Source organism: Jaculus jaculus, chromosome 18, assembly GCF_020740685.1.
Source record: "Jaculus jaculus isolate mJacJac1 chromosome 18, mJacJac1.mat.Y.cur, whole genome shotgun sequence".
Taxonomy (NCBI): Eukaryota; Metazoa; Chordata; class Mammalia; order Rodentia; family Dipodidae; genus Jaculus; species Jaculus jaculus.
The window spans coordinates 15,188,860-15,202,509 of NC_059119.1; the positions used below are offsets into that span (position 1 = coordinate 15,188,860).

Sequence of the window (13,650 nt, forward strand, 5' to 3'; positions counted from 1 at the left end):
TTTTGTTTGTCTTCCCAGTGTCCTGTGAAGGCTGAAATTTTTATAACCTAAACTTTTGATTTTGGCGAGATTGTAGAATAGACCCGTGAGAATTTAGTCCATTTTATGATTGCCTAGTAAGTCTGCTGAAGCTGAAAGATCTGCTGTATTTATAAAGATAAATGTTTAAATTAGTGATGTCCAGTATCAGTGAGAAGCTGGGGAACTGGGAAGATGTATATGGGTAGGAATGAACTGACACCAACCAACTTCTTGAATTTGGTGTTATATGTAAAGACTTCCTAAGATGTGCATATTGATTCATACTCAGAAATTCCAGGCCAGCTTGGGCTGGAGTGAGACCCAACCTTGAAACAAACAAACAAAACTAGAGTGGTACTGCAGTTACCTTCTATGTGAATTTCAACGGTTTTTCTCTTGGTTCAGGTCAGGCTGCCATTAGGGGGCTTGTGGCTGAAGGGCATCGTCTGGCTAATGTCATGATGGGGCCTTATCGCCAAGATCTTCTTGCCAAGTGTGACCGTGTGGATCAGCTCACAGCTCAGTTGGCTGACCTGGCTGCCCGAGGGGAAGGGGAGAGTCCTCAAGCCAGAGCACTTGCATCCCAGCTTCAAGACTCCTTAAAGGTAGAGCTCAGGACATGGCTCAGTAGACTTTTTATGGAAGTAAAGTTCTTTGATTGAGTAGAGAAGTCTCTAAGGTCCTGGGATCATATCTGTGCCTGAAATAGACAATAATGTGTTAGAGGAAAAAGCTCACGACTTAGAAATGTGCTTGCTCTGTGCTTTGTACACAGCTCATACTCAGTTAATATTTATTGAATGAAAGTAAATGAATGAGTGTGTCAGTGAAGTTAAGACATTAGCAGATATACTTTTGGGACAATGCTAGAAATTTTCATTTGTAAATGATATTCTTAAGGATCTCAAAGCCCAGATGCAGGAGGCCATGACTCAAGAGGTATCAGATGTTTTCAGCGATACTACAACTCCCATCAAGCTATTGGCAGTGGCGGCCACTGCACCTCCTGATGCACCCAATAGGGAAGAGGTAAGCGTCTGAGGCCCTCCAATTCTTCTCTTGGCTAGACACACAGCACACACCTCCCCACACACTCTCTCTTTATTTCTCTTTTCTGTTAGGATAAAATATGGTCATAGTATGTATGAGCTACAGAGGTTGAGAAATTGTTGATGAAAAGTGGATGAGCAAAAGAGGTATTTTAGGCTGACCACGAATATCAGTTACAGGTGTCTTTAACTGCAAGCAGTGGAGGGTCTGGCCATTAGATTACACCAAGACATATGAATGTGGAAGCAGGCTATGGGGCATTGTTTCGAAAGAAAAACACTGAGAAACTGGCATCTTTATGATTTTCTTGGCTTTTTTTTCTCATAGTATGGATGGCCCTAGGCATCATGTACAAGACAGGAAGAAGTGAAGGAAGAAAGGTATTCTAGTCACAACTGTTTTATTTAGTGCACCTCAAACTCAGCACAGAAGTTAGGACAATCCCTTTGAAATTATTTGATGTCCTTTTTCTTTTCTTTTCTTTTCTTTTTTTGTTTATTTTTATTTGTTTATTTGAGAGCGATAGACAGGGAGAGAGAGCGAGAGAGCGAGAGAATGGGCATGCCAGGGCCTCTAGCCACTGCAAACAAACTCCAGACGCGTGCGTCCCCTTGTGCGTCTGGCTAACGTGGGTCCTGGGGAATCGAGCCTTGAACCGGGGTCCTTAGGCTTCATAGGCAAGCGCTTAACTGCTAAGCCATTTCTCCAGCCCTGATGTCCTTTTTCTAATGGCACCCTTCCATTGTGGCTCCTTCCTGTTGTAGAGTAAAGCCAGTATCATTATAGTGGATAGAAGGCCAGTGATGTGCTGGCAAAAAGTTTTCTAGGAAACAAGAAGCAAAATCCCTGATTTTTTTTTTTTTTAATGATTTATTTCTTTTTCTTTCTTTCTCTCTTTCTCCCTTTCTCCCTTTCTCCCTTTCTCTCTTTCTCTCTCTCTCTCTCTCTCTCTCTCTCTCTCTCTCTCTCTCTTTCTTTCTTTCTTTCAGAGCAATAGACAGAGAAAGAGGCAGAGAGAGAATGAGAATGGGTGCACCAGGGCCTCCAGCCACTGCAAACAAACTCCACACCTCCTTATGCATCTGGCTAATGTGGGTCCTGGGGAATCAAACCTCAAACTGGGGTCCTTAGGCTTCACAGGCAAGCGCTTAACTGCTAAGCCATCTCTCCAGCCCCAAATCCCTGATTTTTAAATCAATATTGGTTTGACTTCCATGATGCAAGTACAAATACTTCACCATGGCTCTCTCTGTCTCTCTGTCTGTGGGTGAGGGGCATGCCAGGGCCTCTTGCCACTATAAACACACACTACATGCTAGAGCTATGTTTTGTTTGCATCTGGTTTATGTGAGTGGCTTGAGAATTGAATCTGGGCCAGCAGGCTTTTTCAAGAAACACCTTCATCTGCTGAGCCATCTTCCCAGCCCCATTCTCTCTCTCTCTCTTTTTTTTTTTCACAAAAATTATTTCTTGGGCTGGGCATGGTGGCGTACGCCTTTAATTCCAGCACTCGGGAGGCAGAGGTAGGACGATCACTATGAGTTTGAGGCCAGCCTGAGACTACATAGTGAATTACAGGTCAGCCTGGGCTAGAGTGAGACCCTACCTTGGAAAACAAAACAAAATTATGTCATTGTGTATATATTTATATGCCAGGGTCTCTTGCTGTCATTTGCCTGTCCAGCTTTATGTGGGTTCTGGGGAATTTTAAACCTGAACTACCAAGCAAGTACCTTTAGCCACTGAGCCACCATGTCAGTTTTGTTTTTTTTTTATTATTTTTTTTTTTATTTTAAGACAAGAGCTTGCTTATATAGTGTAGATTCTAGATTGGCCTTGAACTTGGGAAAGTTCTGCCTTAGCCTTTCAAGTGCTGGGATTGCAGGTGTTACACTACTACATTTGGCAACCATGGCTGTTGGAATATGCAGCCAGTCAAAGCAGAGTTGGGAAGGGATGGGCATATGTGATGGGCAATTGTAACTTGTGTGAGTCTTTAAGTAGCTTCAGCATATTACTGATACGGGTCCCCTGTCTGCCTCTTTGACCTCATGCTGGTACTGCTCTTCCTCCTCACTCTCCTCAATTTACCTTGACCTTCTTGTATTCGTAGTGTACCTTGTATATGTTCATTATGTCCCAGTCTCACTCATTCTTCCCATAAACTACATTATTCATTCACTTTCTTCCTTTTTCTACTGAAATGTGTGACCATGCAAAAAATTACCCAAGCCGGGTGTGGTGGCTCACACCTTTAATCCCAGCACTCTAGAGGCAGAGGTAGGAAGTGCACCCATTCTCTTTCTTTCTTTCTCTGTCAAATAAATCAAATTTTAAAATTTAAAATATTTTATTTTTAATTTACTTGTTTGGGGGAGGGGAGGAGAATGGGCATAACAGGGCCTTTAGCCACTGCAAATGAACTCCAGACCATGTGCCACCTTGTGCATCTGGCTTACATGGGTCCTGGGGAATTAAACCTGAGTCCTTTGGCTTTGCAGGAAAGTGCCTTAACCACTAAGCAATATCTCCAGCTCTATTTATTTATTTATTGTTTTGTTTTTTTCCAGGTAGGATCTCACTCTAGTCTAGACTGGACTAGAATTCACTATGTAGTCTCAGGGTAGCTTTGACATCTCTGTGATCCTCCTACCTCAGCCTCCCAAGTGCTGTGATTAAAGGGGTGTGCCACCATTCCCAGCCCTATCTATTTATTTTTTTTGAGGTCTTACTGTAGCCCAGGCTGACTTGGAATTCACCCCTCTCCCACTTTGACTTCCCTGGCTCCTGAGATTAAATGCGTGAACCACCATGCCCAGCATTTGTGCTGTTGTTCCTGATTAATGGCTCTGTTTTCTTCTTTTGGCTGGGTTACTAGCACGGTCCCCTTCTGCCAGGATGGTTTGCGGCCTTTTCATTCCATTTTTCTCTGTGTTTCAGACTCCTAGATCTACCTGTGTGCTGTGTCTTTCCACTTAGAAGCCACCTAGGTTCCTCAGCATATATTGAGTTTCTCATGTTGACTCTGAAATGTGTGAGCTTCCATTGACCTTTCCCTTGTCATCTGGCTCTTTTTGTTGTTGTATGCACATGTGTATGTGGTATGTGTGTGTGTGTGCGCGTGCACACGCACACACGCAGAGGCCAGAGGACCACCTTGGGTGCATCCTCAAGTGTGCCGCTCACCTCTTCTGAGATGGTCTCATTGGCCTGGACCAGGCTCTTCCTGTCTTTACCTCCCCAGCCCATGTGTGCACGTGGACATGGGTGCTTGCAAGAGAAGCACCTTCCTCACTGGTCTATCTTCCCAACCCCTTAATTCTCCTTTTAATATCATTTTGACACAGATCTCTTTCTCTCAATTCATGTTCTAGCAGTACCTAGTGAGCACTTTTCCCACAGAGTTCAGGGGCAGAGTGGTTACCACATTGACGGTAATGGGATATCTGAGGAGACTGGCGCTTAGGTTAGGACTCCTTGAGAATATTCCAGCTACTCACAGTAGAGCCTCCTGTGACTTTATCTGTATTTATTTGTCTCCTCCTCCTTTTTGTGTTTATATTTAGTATGTGTGATGTAGTGTGTGTGAAATAAACATTTTTGATGTCCTTGTTCTTTCCCTCAAGGTGTTTGATGAGAGGGCAGCAAACTTTGAAAACCACTCAGGAAGACTTGGAGCCACAGCAGAGAAGGCGGCGGCCGTGGGCACCGCTAATAAATCCACAGTGGAAGGCATTCAGGCCTCGGTGAAGACAGCTCGAGAACTCACACCCCAGGTTAAGTTTTGCTCGTTTCTCATTTCAATATTCATATGCCATTCAACAAATAAAGTTTATTGCAGAGTACTTTTTATACTTTTATTTATTTATTTATTTTATTTTGAGGTGGGGTCTCACTTTAGCCCAGGCTGACCTGGAATTCACTTATGGTGGTCCTCCTACCTCTGCCTCCTGAGTGCTGGGATTAAAGGTGTGCGCCGCCATGGCCAGCACTTTGTATACTTTTTTTAAAAAAATAAGGACTTGAGAGGTAGATCTAGACTTGAATCCTGTGTGACCTGTTACTAGTTTCTCATCTCACAGAGCTGATAATTCACTCTAATGGATTGGTTTGCGGATTAAGAATAGACATGTACAGGAGCTGGGGAGAGGGCTCAGCTTGCCTTACAAACAGGAAGACCCAAGTTTGACCCCAGGGCCCATGTAAAATGCATGGTGGGTGCATGCCTGTAATCTTAGTGTAACCCTAACTCAGAGACTGGATGCTCCCTGGGAGTTATTGGATAGCTAGTCTAGCCCAGTTGATGAGCTCTTGGTCACTGAGAGATCTTGTCTCAGAGGAGGACGTGGATGGTGGTCCTGAGGATAACATCTAAGGTCATCCTTCTGGTTTAGACACATGTGCACCTGCACACACAAGTATACCCACACACATCTGAACACGGACACATACTCATGCACAACCAGCTGGGACCTCCTGAGTATATTCTGAGGCTTGTGCTGGAGAGATGGCTTAGTGGTTAAGGTGCTTGCCTGTGAAGCATAAGGATCCAGGTTTGATTGCCCACTACCCACGTAAGCCAGCTGCACAATGGAACACATGTGTCTGGAGTTTCTTTGTAGTGGCTGGAGGCCCAGGCATGCCCATTCTCTCCCTCTTTCATAAATAAATAAATGAATGAATAAATAAATAAATAAATAAATAAATAAATAAAAAGCTGGGCGTGGTGATGCACTTGGGAGGCAGAGGTAGGAGGATCACTGTGAGTTTAAGGCTGCTCTGCGACTAGGGAATTCCAGGTCTTGGGGAATCAAACCAGGTCCTTAGGCTTCATAGGCAAGTGCTTTAACCGCTAAGCCATTTCTCCAGCCCTCCTTTCCTTTCTCTCTCTCCTCTTTTTTTCTTTGAGGTAGGGTAGGCGAACCTGGAATTCACTCTGTAGTCTCAAGGTGACCTTGAACTCATGGTGAGCCTCCTACCTCTGCCTCCCAAGTGCTAGGATCAAAGGTGTGTGCCACCACGCCCAGCTTGCCTGCCTGCCTGCTTGCTTGCTTCCTTCCTTCCTTCTTCCCTCCCTCCCTTTTCTTTCCTTTTTTCTCTTTCTTTTTCACGGTAGGGTCTCATTCTAGCCCAAGCTGACCTGTAATATTCACTGTGTAGTCTCACAGTGATCCTCCTTTTTCTGCCTCCTGAGTGCTGGGATTAAATGCCACCACGCCCAGCCTCAGCTTTCTTTCTTTCTTTATTTTTTTTGGTGATATGGGAGATTAAATTTTGGCCCTCACAATGCTAGGCAAATACTCTACCACTGAGTTATATGGTGGTTTAAAAAATATTTTTATTTATTTATTTGCAAACAGAGAGAGATAGGGAGATGGAGAGAAGAGAGACAGAGAGAATGGGCATGCCAGGGCCTCTAGCCGCTGCAGTTGAACTCCAGATGCATGTACCACTTTGTGCATCTGGCTTAACATGGGTACTGGGGAATTGAAATTGGGTTGTTAGCCTTTGCAGGCAAGTGCCTTAACTGCTAAGCCATCTCTCCAGCCCCATATGGTGGTTTTTAATATGGAAGAGTTGATATCAGAATTTAAATATGTTCTTTTTGTTGTATGTTATCCTGAAATATTAGATGAATGCCTATCTGAACATCTAATTTCCTTCTTAAAATCAAGCTGTGAGTCTAAAACCTTCACATGAAGGGCCCCCTGTGATGTCTTTTATGAGACCAAATGTGTTCATCCTGAAAAGAGACTTGCCAATTTTTGTCTTCACAGTGCCACCTATAGGTAAAAGTGGGGGAGCTTTTACTGTGTGTTTTAGTGTGCAGCTTCCATGGTATTTAAAGGTTGTGTTGTTGACAGGTCGTCTCTGCTGCTCGCATCTTACTTAGGAACCCGGGTAATCAAGCTGCTTATGAACATTTTGAGACCATGAAGAACCAGTGGATTGATAATGTTGAAAAAATGACAGGTAGAATTTTGTATGAAGTTCTTTTGATCTTATTCATGAGTTCTGAGAAACTCAAGCAGGACTGATTATGTCACTCAGCTGTCATTGGATAAGTGGACAGTCATGTGCTCAGTGGTGTACTTGGCCCTGATTAGTGCTGCTGAGCAGTGTGGCAGCTTCTTATTTAAGCTTTGCAACTCTGTCGGAAGAGAGATTGTTTGAGCCTCGTTTTATTTTAGTGCTGCCCTCCTGGTGTGATGCTTATTGTTACAGCTCCTATCTTTTCTTTGAATACTGTCTTTGCCCTGAGCTAGAGTTTGGTTTCAGAGGCTAGGAGGCGGTGTTTGTGGATACAGTAAGTGTCCCTGTCATTTTCAGCAGGCTCACATTTCAAGGAACCACAATAGCTACCATTTAACACGACTTGCCTCAGAGTTTCCTCCAACTTATCAACTACATAGTTCTAAGAGAGGAAAAAAAAGAAGAGAAACCAACTACCACCGACTTATGTCTGTGCTACGGGAAAGCACTTCTGCACATTCCCTGCTTCTCTGGAGGGAGGGCGAGAACAGAAGGGAAGCAGGGAGGCACACAGGCTCTTTGCTGTCCCTGTGGCACCTGCCGACGGGCCTGTGGCAGCCAGAGATGAAAGCAGAGCTCCCGAAGTGTCTGAAGAGAGGAACAGAAACAAGAAGCAGGCTGTTAGGTTACTGGAATCCTCCGTGTGGCTCATCTCGGGCACTGCAAGGTGCCAGCAGTCAACAGATGGCTGGGGAGAGACAGGGCGGGAGTAAACGGTTCAGCACATAATGTGGCGGTGATGTGGTGAAGGTTTCAGACTCAGTCCTGATGCCTTTGCATGTCTACTGGTCTGTAGTGGATATAAGAGGACCAGTGACCACAGTTGGTATATATGCTGTGAGTCCCCATGGCCTTCTGGTCTATGTTTTCACTTTTTCAAAAGTATTGTGTTCATCTGGAAGGTTTTGATTGTATATGAGGTTTTGAAACGAAGAAGAGAATTCTGAGTGTTGTACTTTGTCACAGAAACAAATGGACAGCAGGGTTATGGAGTCCTGTTCTCCTTAAAAGGAAACTAAATTCCATTTTCATTCTCCTGACAGGGCTGGTGGACGAAGCGATTGACACGAAATCTCTGTTGGATGCTTCTGAAGAAGCAATTAAGAAAGACCTGGATAAGTGTAAGGTAGCCATGGCCAACATTCAACCTCAGATGCTGGTCGCTGGAGCAACCAGCATTGCTCGTCGAGCCAACCGAATCCTGCTGGTTGCGAAGAGGGAGGTGGAGAACTCTGAGGATCCGAAGTTCCGAGAAGCCGTGAAGGCCGCCTCTGATGAACTGAGCAGAACCATCTCCCCGATGGTGATGGACGCCAAGGCGGTGGCTGGGAACATTTCTGATCCCGGTAAGCATGACATGGCTTAACCCCGGCCATGGGGCCACCTCAGAAAGGTGAGGAGTGAGTAGGTCATGGGCACCCTCAATCACCACGTACAATCTGAGAACAAAAGGTACGGACATGGACATGACTGGGCATGGTGCTCGTTCCTGGACTCCCAGCAGCACCCAAGAGGCTCAAGTGGGAGGATTGCTGAGTTTGAGGTGTCAGGGTTGTAGAGCGAGATAAAACAGAAGACACCTCTAGACATTTAGTTTGAGGATGCTGTATTCATCTTTTCCTGTCCAACTGTCTGCAGGGTTGTCAGGCTTGGTCTGTGGGTCAACTTCTCTGTGCTTTTCTTGATACCTAGGCTAATAGTTCCATGTCTTGCTGAGTCACTTGGGAAATTTCTCAAAAGATGCGTGATAACCAATTTACCAGCCATTTTAGTTCATGTTACGTGGTGTAACTTCCTTTATACTTTTCGTACATTTAGTATTGTTTCTTTGTAAAGCATTTTCTGTCAGGTCTGCAGGGCTTAAGTTAGGCTGTGGTTTGGTTTCTTAGGCCCTCATGAAAGAATCTAGATGGTCTTCAGCTGCATTTTGTTCATAATTCCAGTACCACCAAAGGATAGAATAACTGTAGCCGTTCCTTTGGTTGGACTCATTTGAGTTCCTTCCTGCTTGAACACCGATATCTCCAGTCTCCTCTGATGAGGGTCAGTGGGAGTGGGAAAGAGGGGCTGCCTCCTTCATCCCTGGCCCGGGAAGAATCTTCCTGAGAGTCTCAGTGTACCATCGCTGTAGCTGTGCTTGGTTTCCTGACTGGAGTTTGTAATATTTTAGTAGTTCAAGATCAGGGCTAACATGCAGAACACCGAGTAGGGCACAGGCGCGGAGAGAAAGGCGAGGACCCCAGGGAGCACATACCCAGTCTGACGCCCCCCATGTTCTGCACTGCAGGCCGATGGCTGTCTCATCGTAAGAGAGGTGCTGGGTGCCCCTGGGGCCTGGTGTTCACACCCAGGGGTCTCCTTATTGTTAGTTATGTAACCAAAAGGTAACCTTGATCACTTAAGGACCAGCTGGTTTGTAATACTTCCTACATTTTTTTCAGACCTCAGGGCATCTGACTTTCCTCCCCTCCTCCCCTTTAGCCAGTGCCTGTCATGCTCCCTGGCAGCTTCACATCCAGCTTTTGTTAAGAGAAACCAGTTCTTCTGCTGGACAGGCAGTGCTCTGGAGCACTGACCTGCCCAGCTAAAAGTGAGTGTTTTGTGTTCAGGCTTGCAAAAGAGCTTCCTGGACTCAGGATATCGGATACTGGGAGCTGTGGCCAAGGTCAGAGAAGCCTTCCAGCCTCAGGAGCCTGACTTCCCACCACCTCCGCCAGACCTTGAACAGCTCCGAGTAAGTAAATTCAGAGAGATGGGGAGAATTGAGCTGCAAGGGGTTGCGACCATATTGAGAGGCAGATTGTGTTTTAGAGTCTCAAGAACAAGGTGGCTTTGCTTGTCTTTTCGTGAAGTGTAGTCAGAGGCAGATCTTGGTGTTCATTCCCAAATGAAGTGGTGTCATAACCCAGCCCTTGTATCAGCCTGCCTTGATGCCGTGCCTTCCAACCTGGAGCAGAGGGGCTGGCTTTGGTAAGTGTGGGTGTGCTGAGTGATGAGGGAGTAGGTAAAACTTTACACCTACGCTGAGAAAATTGTTAATGGGAAAACTGAGGTGGTTAGAATCTTGTGTAAGTTCTTTCCTTGTCATTTTCCCCTCTCTTTTTAGTAATAAAAATGATTGCTTCTTAAAAGAAAAGTTAAGTTGATAACCCCTTGCTCACCAAAGTCCCATGACTCTATTTTTTTCGATGGTTTAGGAAAAATCCAGCTAGATAATATCTTACACACATCCTAAAATCTGAAATAAAGATTGTATTTAGCTCTATTTACTTCAGCTAACAGTTTGGAAGTACATTGATACAAAGAATAGCTTATCAGGCGATGATTTTGCTTACATTCTTGGATATGTTTCTCATATTTAATGTCATTGAAAGATGTCAAGGACAAAATTGGGCCATTGTACTCTATAGGTAAGGAATAGTGCTTCCCAAGCCTCTAGCGAGGTTTCTTATAGTTAGGGCCATGGAAGAGATTCCCAGAAAATGCCTCCTTGTATCATTAGTAGAGTCATGACTTGAGAATCCGGGTCTTTGAGGTCATTTGGCAGATGGGGAACCTGAGGCTACAGCAAGAAGTTATTTGCTTTTCAGCTGCCCTTTGGTACAACCAGCACCAGATTTTAAATCTCCTGTGGGGATTGTCTTTGGGAATCCTGGATCTGGTAGTTCCTTATATGACTCCCCTGGGATATGACCAGTACAATAGCTACTTGTTCCTTTGGTGAGGAAAATAAATGTGTCTGTGAAGATTGCAGCAGATGGTCCTTCTGGCTCAGTTTGGGTGGTCTTACATGGAGTCAATGTGGATGGGTTTTGTAGATGCTTTTTAGAGGAAAGAATTCTAGATGGGAGAAGCTCCTAGGATTTCACTTACACCTCCTTCTTCTGTGTAGCTAACAGATGAGCTTGCTCCTCCAAAACCACCTCTGCCTGAGGGTGAGGTCCCTCCACCCAGGCCCCCACCACCAGAGGAAAAGGATGAAGAATTCCCTGAGCAGAAAGCCGGGGAGGTGATCAACCAGCCAATGATGATGGCTGCCAGGCAGCTCCATGATGAAGCTCGTAAATGGTCCAGCAAGGTAAGAACCAAGGCTTTTCTTGTTGGGAAGGGCTCTCTTCTCAGAGGACTGCACGCAGCCCAGGAAGAAGAGTGGGTGGAGTCATTCCTGCTAGGGTCCTGCATTTCCAGCAATATGTTCCTCTTCTTACCTGCGAGCTAGTGAGAAGTTTCTGGTTCCTGATGGCTTGCTGCTTTTCCTTACAGCACAAGTGAAAGCTGGGATGCCCGTGGCTGGAGTAGAGGGTTCTTCACCTCTTTGTCCACTGGAGTGCCAGCTGCCCTGCTTCTACATATGTGGGGTCTTTTTATTGGGGGGGCTCCTTTTTGAAATTGGTTATCTCTTCTGCGGGTTATGCTAGATTAAATGTTTTCTATATTCCTCCTATTTTTGCATTAAGAAGCAGGTAGATTGGTGTCTCAGAAGTCATGTACTGTGTCCTTTCTCAGAATCATCCTACCTTAACACAGCTCTAGGCTAACTCCAACTCAGCACATTTGAAAGTATAACTGTTAATGGGGCAGGTAGAAGTTTGGATGTCACAGCAGTCCTGCCCCATGAGTAGCTTTTTTTTCCTTCAAGTTAGGGTCTCGTTCTAGCTCAGGCTGACCTAGAATTTACTATGTAGTCTCAGGGTGGCCTTGAACTCACAGTGCTCCTCCTACCTCTGCCTCCTCTGAGTGCTGGGGTTAAAGGCATGTGTCACCATGCCCGGCTCCCCCTGAATAACTTTTGCCAGTTTTCTGCTAAGTGACAAAAAATGAGTGGTACATTTCCCAGAGAAGAGCAAAATATTGTAGCTAACCTAGCAATGAAATGTAGTTCTTGGTTCTAAACTATTTGTAATATAACCTCAGACCTAGCTCTTTATTTCATTTTATTTTAAACATCCTCAATGTCTAAGTTCTTGTATTTAATGTAGTTCCTGGGGAATTTTTTTTTACCTTTAGTTAATCTTTCAGGCTGGGAAATGGACCTTAATGTTTAATCCTGTGTTTTTTTTTTAAAGTGTTAGCTATAATCCTAGGTTCTAAGAAGGATTGGAGACCTTGCTGTTGTTGGACCTGACCTATGGAATTATTTATGATGGTATCTCTCCAAGTGGAGCATGCACTCCCTTGGGATCATGTGATAGAGTCCCTGTGCACATGGGGAGCTGGGAAGAGTGACTGTAAGAACAGTTTTCCTCAATGAAAATTTAAATCTAATTATAAGAAACATATATTTTAAGTAGAACACAAAAAATATATTTGAATTATAAAGGTTAAAGCTTGAAAGATGCAGATCGCATTGGCTTCTATGTTTGTCCTGTTTTTCCTTTGTGACCTGAAGTCCTTAGGTCTGACTTGAGAAGCAGGGGTTTGCTGACTTTTAAGTAGTATAAGGCTTAGGAGCTACTTGACCTGTATGTGGGGTTGGGAAAGGAGAATGTGTTACATCTGTCCGTCTGTCTTTGTACATCTTCTCACTGTGAACCCTAGCAGCAGTGAACTCATCCCCTAAAAAATGGGGATGAGTCTTGGTTGAGATAATTTAGGACAGGGTAAAGATTTAGATTTTAGATGGTAGCAGAACCCCCTGTTGGCCCTGAATCCCCCAACTTCATTGTCACTTTTTGGGTTTAAAGGTGGGTGCCACCACACCTGGCTTCCTACTTCCTGTTCTCTTAAGAGCAGCCATTTAAAATTTATTTATTTGCAAGCAGAGAAGGGTAGGGGGAGGGAGAATATGGGTATGCCAGAGGGGCCTCTAGTGACTGCAAATAAACTCCAGATGCATGTGCTACTTTGTGTATCTGGCTTTATATGGGTACTGGGGGATTGAACCTGGGTCCTTAGGCTTTGCCGGTGAGTACCTTAGCCACTGGGTCATCTTGCCAGTAGCCCCAACCATTTAAAAAATTTAAAAATAAGCCGGGCGTGGTGGCGCACACCTTTAATCCCAGCACTTGGGAGGCAGAGGTAGGAGGATCGCCTTGAGTTCAAGGCCACCCTGAGACTACAGAGTTTATTCCAGGTCAGCCTGGACCAGAGTGAGACCCTACCTTGAAAAAACAAAAAAAAAAAAAAAAAAAAAAAAAAATTATTTGAAGCCAGGCATGGTGACGTACATCTTTAATCCTGGCACTTTGGAGGCAGAGGTTGGAGGATTGCTGAGAGTTCGAGGCCACCCTGAGACTACATAGTGAATTCCAGGTTGGCCTGAGCTAGAGTTAGACCCTACCTGGAAAAACAAAACAAAAAACAAGCAAACAAACAAAACTATTTGAAAGGGAGAAGAGAGAGAGAGAGAAAGGACAGAGAGACAAAGCAAGAGAGAGAATGGGTGCATAGGTGCACCAGGGCCTCTAGTAGCTACAAATGAACTCCAGATGCATGCATCACTTTGTACATCTGGCTTTACATGGGTTCTGTGGACTCAAACCTGGGTCTTTAGACTTTGCAGGCAAGTGCCTTAACCACTAAGCCATCCCTGCAGCCCAATGAGCA

The 13,650-nt window shown here is 44.8% G+C and overlaps 1 protein-coding gene across 2 annotated transcripts in view; it reads left to right on the forward strand.

Moving 5' to 3' along the window:
* Vcl (vinculin) overlaps positions 1-13,650 on the forward strand; it is a 114,199-nt gene that overhangs the window by 92,683 nt on the left and 7,866 nt on the right. For both annotated transcript variants that reach the window (XM_045137837.1, XM_045137838.1), the window contains exons 12-18: positions 427-626; positions 922-1,050; positions 4,698-4,847; positions 6,936-7,044; positions 8,148-8,450; positions 9,714-9,838; positions 10,997-11,182. In XM_045137837.1, coding sequence (XP_044993772.1) covers positions 427-626; positions 922-1,050; positions 4,698-4,847; positions 6,936-7,044; positions 8,148-8,450; positions 9,714-9,838; positions 10,997-11,182 — 1,202 coding nt within the window. The remainder of the gene's footprint in view (positions 1-426; positions 627-921; positions 1,051-4,697; positions 4,848-6,935; positions 7,045-8,147; positions 8,451-9,713; positions 9,839-10,996; positions 11,183-13,650) is intronic.